The sequence below is a fragment of the Gouania willdenowi genome, chromosome 2, assembly GCF_900634775.1.
Source record: "Gouania willdenowi chromosome 2, fGouWil2.1, whole genome shotgun sequence".
NCBI classification, from domain to species: Eukaryota; Metazoa; Chordata; class Actinopteri; order Blenniiformes; family Gobiesocidae; genus Gouania; species Gouania willdenowi.
Window position 1 is genome coordinate 4,104,019 of NC_041045.1, and position 8,170 is coordinate 4,112,188.

Sequence of the window (8,170 nt, forward strand, 5' to 3'; positions counted from 1 at the left end):
TCTGGTTTGTATCTTTTTCTGTCATTTTGTACATTTAGCAGTTGCCTATGTCTGCTCTAGTAAGTAAATAAACAGATGTAATAGAAAAATAGAAACATGACCACTAGATGGCAGCAGATCACTACTCACGCAGTAGCAGTCAAAGAACATATATTAAATCTTTAAAAAGCTAAAACATTGAACGTACTGATGTAATATTACGTAATGAGGCTCTTACAATGTGTATTTCCTCTTTGATTTAGTTAAAAATGTCCTTTCATAATGAAATGCCAACATCAAACAAACCAAGTTACTGAATGTACAATAGAAAGATATATATTTAAAAAAATACCTGACAAAGAGCATTTAAAAAAACAAACCAAAAAAAAAAATTCAAACAAAAAAGGCCTCGCACAAAAATTAAAATTCTTAAAAAAAAAAAAACAACAAAAAGAAACATCATTTTTGCAGCATTGCCATTCCCAAACACAAAGTACTATTTTACATTGTTTTCAACAATTTCGACAGGGAAGTAGTTTAGTATAAAATAATAAGTAATTACATACACATTATTTGAAGTTTTCTATCTGAAAATAAGCTTGTTATCGTATGTTTGCACGTGTCTGTTTGTTACTCAACAAGTACATTTCTTTCAGGCACTTACCTTGGGGTCCTAGCTCCGGCAACTTCCGGCAGACTTCCTTAAGTCTCTCGTTACCATGGCAACGGCCAAAAGTAATTATATATATATATATATTTTTTTTTTTTGGGGGGGGGGGGGGGGGGGGGGGGGGGGGGTTGTGTTTTGTTTTTCATTTACATCCTAATAAAGCAAAAAAAAATAAAAAAAAACTGTCTTGTATAAAAAAGTAGTTTGTAATTTGTTCAGAGATTTGAAGTTATATAAACTAAAACTTCTTTTGAACACAAAGAGGAGAGTTATACTGTTTGTCTTTATACTCAACATATAAATAAAAAGTATTAAATAAACAACATCTTACCACTTATACTTCTAAAATAGCAACAATATTGATAAATCACTCCAATTATTAAGCAGACACACCACTCAGGAGACGTCAGCTGCACAAGTCAATGTGATTCTTTATTCAGGAACCTAGGACCACATATATATTCAACACTGTATAAATACTCTATATATTCTACTTCCTTCTGTGATGTCAAAATCAAATAAAAATAATATTAAAAAGCCACTTGAGTATAATTAACAGGCTGTACAAAAATAAATAAAGTTTAAGTATTCTGTACAAAAAGAGGAAATAAAATGTGAAAAAAACAAACAAACATGGTGTCCTTCGCAGAAGGCAGGAGAGACTTACTTATGAAGTAGTAGCAGGAGACAAGTCCCTCTTTAGGTCTCCACACACACACATACGCACACACGCTCACACACTCTTTGGTATCTGAAGAGTTTCCCTCATGGAAGGCGGTGTAGACGAGAGCAAGATATGGCTACAAGATAAAGTGTACTGAGGCATTCAGAGAAACTGGGTGTTTACATGTGCCGCGGGCAAAACAAAAAACAAAAATAAAATGAAGTGCTTTAGGTTTGCGATAAATAAACGTGAATGAAAGTTTGAACATTAACACTATGAGCAATTTTATTTTCCATACCTGATGGGGTGAGCTATGTGTTTCTTTATATACTCTTTTACCTCCCCCGCCCCCCCAACCCTTCCCTGTCTGTCCAGCCCAGCTTAGACAAACAATATATACACACACATTAAAATCTGACACACATACACACACTTTCCCTCTGTCTTTCTCTCGCTCACACATACACACACAAGCATAACATTGGCATGGTAAGCAGCATGCTCTGTAGGTGAATCAGGAATGTTTGATTCCCTTTGATGGGAAGGCCCCTAGCAGCAGGACGGGATCAATCCCTGTCGCAGCTACTCGGTGTTCAACCCTTCTTGGCCCCAAACTGGATGGAAGGAAACAGGCAGATACAGTCCCAAGAACTGTGGACATGGTAGAACACTGGTATCACTCCGATCATGGATGTAAACATTCATCTGCCTTGGTTTCCAGCTGAGGCAGTGGAGTTCAGAGTCTTTTAAATCATGTCTTTCAGGAGGTCGAGGGTTACTGGAGGTCTGGTTTGACGTGCAGTCCCTAGCAGCCGCTCTGGTTGCAGAGTTCCAGCAGAGGTCGTGGCCGATCTTTGGAGTCGCAGCTGTCGTGAGTGAGCATACGCCCGTCGTGGCCGAGGCAGCGCAGCTGGCGTTTGCGGAAGCCTCTGCCACAAGTTTTGGAGCATGTCGACCACTCGCCAAGGAGCCAGGTGGGGCAGGGCTGGGGTGCGCACGACCGCGACGCCAAGGGGCGCAGCTCCTCGGGGCAGTCCCTGGAGATACGTCCTTGGGGGTCAAGGCAAACTACCTCCCTCTGCTGTGTGCCTTCCCCACAGGTCTGGGAACAGGGACCCCACTCCCTCAGAGTCCACTCAGCTCCGTCCACCTCTCGGATGGCGTTGATGGACTGGCGACGGCCTCCGTTGTTGTTGAAGGTTGATGCAGCATTGTTTGGTCGAGGAGCAAAGTAGCTGTACTTCACACGCGGTCTCGGGGCTTCACCCATGGACAAAACCTGAATGGTGAGGGGTTCGGGCAGCGGGGCAAAACTTCGGAGGCGCTCCAGTGGGGCAAAGGATCCGCTGTACCTTAACAAAGCCCCACTTATAGTGACATCCGTCTCCATGGTCATCAGCTTGTAATCACCGTTAAACAGATAGGTTCCATCTTGACGCTTGACGGCCAAATAGTTGTTATCATGGTGATCGTTTTCCGGAGACCGCTGCTTGACGTCCAGGTGGGTGGCACCAGCCGGGATGGTCACGACATCCTGATAACCCGGCCTGAAAAGATGCAGATGAAGGTTAAACTAACGCACACAAACACACAGCAGAAAAGTCGTGTCTGCTCAGTGCACACCTGGCACGCTCCAGAGCTCCGGACACTTTCTTGCAGGTGGAGCCGTTGCCACCGCACACTCCACACTTATCGAAGCGCCGGTTGGAGCCAATGACACGATCACATCCGGCCTTGACGCACTGGCCTTGAACACATACCGAGGTGGAATCCGGACTGCAGGAAGTGCCGTCTGCCACCTGAGGTCAGCAGAGACACAAAAAAGTTGCATTTAGATAAAGATTTACGATATTGAGTAGAAGTAAGACTCGCACTAGTCTGAACACACTCACTCATATACAACAAGCATTTCTCACCTTAGTTTTGAAGACTAAGAAGTAACCAGTCCCCTTGGCCCTGCAAATCAGTTTGCATCGGTCCTTTGGTGAAACTCCGGCGTACTTGGGCACCCACTCAACACCTTCACCAGACCCCAGTGACACTTGTGCGGTCATGTCATTGTGAGCAAGACACTGCTCTTCACGGAAAGAAAAGCCTGAGGAGAGCACAGAAAAAGTCAGTTTAACAGATTACACAGGGTCTCTGTGATAACTTTAGAACCTTATATCATCTTAGAACTATCTTACCGTTGGTTTCAGGGCAGGTCTCAGTGTTACAGGAACGGTACTGAATCCTCTTGCCCTCACAGTATTTCCCTCCATTCTTGGGCATGGGGTTGTCACAAGACCGGAAGGAGAATTGGACTCCCCCTCCGCAGGTTCGAGAGCAGTCCCCCCAAGGACCCCATAAACCCCAAGCACCATTGACTGGTGTCTGAAAACCACAAAGATATAAAGCATTAGAGCTAAGGTTAAGGCCATTATGAGGTGGATCTACTGAGGATCAGGTACACACCTGGTGTTTGGCAGCCTGACTCTTAGTAAGACACTGTCCAGCCAAACAAAAGCTGTCATGCCCACATGATGTCCCATCAGCCCAAGGGAAGTTCTTCGTCTGGCAGACAAACAGCCCGTTAGGAGTTGTCACGGTGCACCAAAGTGCTGCGCACGGGAGACTCAAGTCTGCACAGTGCACCGACTCTTCCCCAAATGTCAGGCGACACTGGTGGTCGGCATCGTAGACCATCCCAGGCAACGGCTGCGGGAGCGTCTGAGGCTTGGCCGGTTTGTCCAGCAGGCACTGACCATGGCCGTTGTCCAGAAAGCTTGTGACCATGAGGGCAGAGCACGGGGACCATGGCTGCTGCTGGTCCAGGTTGGACAGAGTTGGGGCCATCATGTGGGAACCCCACTGCTCACCGTTGACACTGGAACACAGCTGGGCGTCATCGTGAGGCATGTTTAAGACGTGACCTACAGAACATATTAAAAAAGCACCAACGTTAGCGTTCGGTTATCCATCTTTGTACAACAGTACTGAGAGCTTTTCTACTTGCCAAGTTCGTGTGCGACTGTAAACGCCGCTTGGAGTCCATCGTCCTCTACAATCGAGCAGCTTCTTTCAGGATCGCACACGGTGCCAACATCCGCCATTCCCAAAGTGTCACAAGAGTGGGCCCCACACAGATCCTAATGAAACAGAAACTGATGTAAAACTGTGTCCTTGGCTTCTCCTCCACCGTTCGTCTGTCTGCACTGTCACCTACCATCCTGGTGAAGAGCACTGCGGTGTCGTAGTGCTCCGGGTGACGGTCACTCGGGGGATTGTGCTGCCGATGCCACTTGGAGAAGCTGCGTAGCGTCATGGCGGCGTTGGACGTCACGTGTGGTCCGCGTTCTTCTTCGTAAACCACCAGCAGCTTCACCACTGCCAAACTGATGGAGTTGTGTATGCTGGGGTGTCGGTAAAGGCGGGACGCCACGGCCATGATGGTGAGGAGGTACGGCTTTAGCCCTGCACCGTGAAACTCTGCCATGGTCTGGTCGGCCACGAGCATGATTTCGAGGTAGCGTGGTGTCGAGGCGAAACGTCGGGTTCTGCTGTGACCTGCGGGTGAAGAGATCAGAAGTCAGAGGTCAGACAAAACCAAACCAGGGTTGTGGAGTGGGATTATAATCAACTACAGCAGAGGTGCCCAAGTTTGGTCCTGGGTAGCCCTTGTCCTGCATGTTTTAGATGCTATTGCTGATTGTAAAGGCTGGTTGCGATCATTAAATTCAGGGAGACGTCTAAGACATGTAGGACAGGTGCTCTCAGAATGTATTTTAATCCTCTTCAGAAGCTCAGTTTAAAGCAGTGGTTCTCAACCTTTTTTTTGGGTCGTGAGCCCATATTGACATCACAAATTTCTGCATACATACATTTTTATTTTCTAGAATTATTTTTTTTGTTACACTGTCTGTGTTACAAATAGAGAGCTGCCAGGATTAGCGGCCAATGTGCAAAGATGTGCCAGCTCTGATGTTTTCAGACTTTAATATACAGTTTTTTAAGATTGTGTGTGGTGTTTTAATATGAAAAAGACTCATTTAATAAAAGGCGACCCCATTTGAATTCCAGGCGACCCCATATGGGGTCACAACCCAAGGTTGAAAAACCCTGACTTAAGGCCTTAAGCAGAACGGCTGCTGAGTCACACCGCAGTCAGCTCCTCCTCCTCAGGCTACATACATTCCTAAAACTTGGAAAATTACGGAGAGGAGGCAAAAAAGGAGCAAATCCTTTCTGGAGAAGTCAGAGCTAGTCGTACCAAGGGGCGAGTGTTACACCTCTCAGCACTGCTGACGTCACCCCCTCCCCCTTTTCCTCTAATAAAACAGCTCCCCCTGTTCTCCTCCTCCTCCTCCTCCTCCTCTTCCTCCCTGTGAGCTGACAGGGCTGTCAAAGAGTGCATGAAAGCTGTTGCACATGGTGTGCAACCAGTTAGGAGAATTAAAACATTGACCAAAGATGCTTAAACATTAACTATACGTGCATTGGATATTAACTACACAAAGTCAATCAGTTAGCGCTGTTGTTATTTTTATTATTAAACTAACTTTCCTATTTAGTTAGTTTCATCTCCAGCTGCTCTAAAAATGAGTAATAGTGTAAGAAAGAAAACGATCTGGCGATATATAGCGATATTTCACAACGCAATTATCGTATTGATCAAAAAAAAAAAAAAAAATGTCCAAATCGGTTTATTTTTTTCTTAATCATGCATAGCACGTAAACGCCTGGTCACTAGGTGTCAGTGAACGCACCATCAGACCTTGTTAAACTGCCTAAAGTTGATTGCATTATTTTCATAAAACATACCGGTCACTTTTACAGATGTATGTGGTTACTTTAAGAAATAAATAAATAATTTAAGAACTTTAAGAATCTGAATCTGTTGTAAAAGCAAAAGTTTTACTTTTTAAAAAATTAAATTTGACAGTTTGATAAACATACATACCACTTGTTTTGATATTTGTACTTGAAATACGGTGAGTTACCATTTACTTGTTCTCGCAAGTTTTAAAAAATGAAATAAATTCTATTTCATATCATTTTGTACTTGTAAAGGGGAAATGTTGTAGTTATTGATATCACGATATATCACAATGTTCATCGTATTGTTTAGTATGGAGATAGATTGTAGCGTGATATCATGAAAATCGTGAATCGTATCGTCAGATTCATGGCAATGCCCAACACTATAATAAGATTGTATAATATGCACAGCAGGGTTACCTGTCTTCTTTGGGTTCACGGCTCCATGACTGGCCTCTGTCTCCAGGTTCTTTGGCACCCTCTCCTCGTCCTCGTTGACCCCACACTTGCTTCCCTCTTCGGCCAAAGCCACGCGTCCTCTGCGCCTGATCAGATGCTCGTCCTCCTCCTCCGCACCCTGGAAGTGAGAGGCGTTGTGCGGTTGGATGAAGTACTCTTCCCCGCGGAAGTAGAACCCGCCCCTGAGTCCGTGGCACAGGTTGAGCGCAGCGGCCGAGCGCTCGTCTCCATTCACGGTGCCGGAGAAGAAGCAGCCCGGCTCCGATCCGGTCTTTGGCTCCTCCGTGGGTCCAGATTGTGGCGTCCCCACGACGTGGAACACAAAACCCGGTGCCAGGAAAGTCTGATCAGGCTCAAGGTGCAAAACGAACTCTTTCCCAAACGCGTCCAAGCGGTAGAGCCTCATCTCAGACACTTTTTCCCTCTCCTCTGGTGAAAGTGTCCGCCATGGTTCGGCCTGGCTGTGCGGGTCCAGCCTCACCGGCACCACGCTGCTCTCCTCCCAGGCGGTGGTGGTGGTGATGGTCGCACGGACGCACAAAGCCGCGATCAAACCGATGGAAACGCGTAAAACCCACATCATTCACTGCTGTCTGCGATCCGCCCCCCAAAAAGAGGAAATATATCAGATTAAAGGAAGATTTTTAATCCCTTTTAAAGTTTCACCCAAAAAACTTCCACAAAAAAAGTCTTCAAAATTACGCACGGGTGTAGAAATGTATTTAAATTAAAAGTAAGAATGAAATCCAGTGCAGAAATGGTTAAAAGTTATGAGAATGAGAATAAAGTCCAATCTTTGTCTTTTATAGGTGTGAGCTCAGAGGCAGTTTTCTGCTCTTCTTCTCTCTGTTCTCTACCCTTGCCTTGCAGTCAGAACTAAGAATCTACCTCCTATTTATCCCCCTGCCCCGGGACCACCCCCTTTCCTTAGGGCCCTTTCATCTGAGCGGGGGGGAGGGGGGGGGGATTTTACGCAAATCCCGTGCGTAAAAGCAAACGCACCATGGACTTGGAGAGCTGCCATGATCATTAATCATTGTGGTTGGATGATGGAGAAATTTGGGGTATTTGAGGGACTTCACTTATTATTACTATTATTATTGATATTATTATTATGATTATTCCCTACCATTGGAAATATTTCATCCTCATTATGCTTATTATTACTACTTCCCTTTGATGTTGACAAGTGACCACAACACTAATCCATTGTGGAGTTCTTCTTCTTCTTCTTCTTCTTCTTCTTCTTCTTCTTCTTCTTCTTCTTCTTCTTAGCTCATTTAAAGCAGGATAAATTAAACCAGGCATTGATGTTTAATATAAAGCAGAGTTTGGAGTAATGGAAGCAGACAGGACGGGGGTGGGGGTGGTGGTCGGGGTGGGGATAGGGTGGTGTGCGCCAAGCCGGCTCTGGTGCGCCTTTTCCCGGGTTCCGTGGCAGAGAAGGGCCGCTGAAGTCTTAAGGTGGAGCGGCCTCTCTCTCTCTCTCTCTCTCTCTCTCTCTCTCTCTCTCTCTCTCTCTCTCTCTCTCTCTCTCTCTCTCTCTCTCTCTCTCTCTCTCTCTCTCTCTCTCTCCTCTCTCTCCTCTCTCTCTCTCCTCT

The 8,170-nt window shown here is 45.5% G+C and overlaps 1 protein-coding gene across 1 annotated transcript; it reads right to left on the bottom strand.

The window, feature by feature from the left end:
- Positions 1-1,134: 1,134 nt before the first annotated feature.
- adamts1 (ADAM metallopeptidase with thrombospondin type 1 motif, 1) lies at positions 1,135-7,418 on the bottom strand. Its single transcript, XM_028468869.1, has 8 exons — positions 6,531-7,418; positions 4,519-4,859; positions 4,309-4,441; positions 3,768-4,225; positions 3,500-3,686; positions 3,230-3,408; positions 2,937-3,112; positions 1,135-2,860 (listed from the first exon to the last, which is right to left on the bottom strand). Exons 1-8 carry the CDS (start codon positions 7,150-7,152, stop codon positions 2,119-2,121), a joined length of 2,838 nt encoding a protein of 945 aa, XP_028324670.1. The 5' UTR covers positions 7,153-7,418; the 3' UTR covers positions 1,135-2,118.
- Positions 7,419-8,170: the final 752 nt, after the last annotated feature.

Coding starts and splice junctions, on each gene's coding strand:
- adamts1 (XM_028468869.1), bottom strand. CDS start 7,152: ATGATGTGGGTTTTACGCGTTTCCATCGGTTTGATCGCGGCTTTGTGC. Junction 4,860..6,530: donor CGTGAACCCAAAGAAGACAG/GTAACCCTGCTG, acceptor CTTCACCCGCAG/GTCACAGCAGAACCCGACGT. Junction 4,442..4,518: donor CAGTGCTCTTCACCAGGATG/GTAGGTGACAGT, acceptor CTGTTTCATTAG/GATCTGTGTGGGGCCCACTC.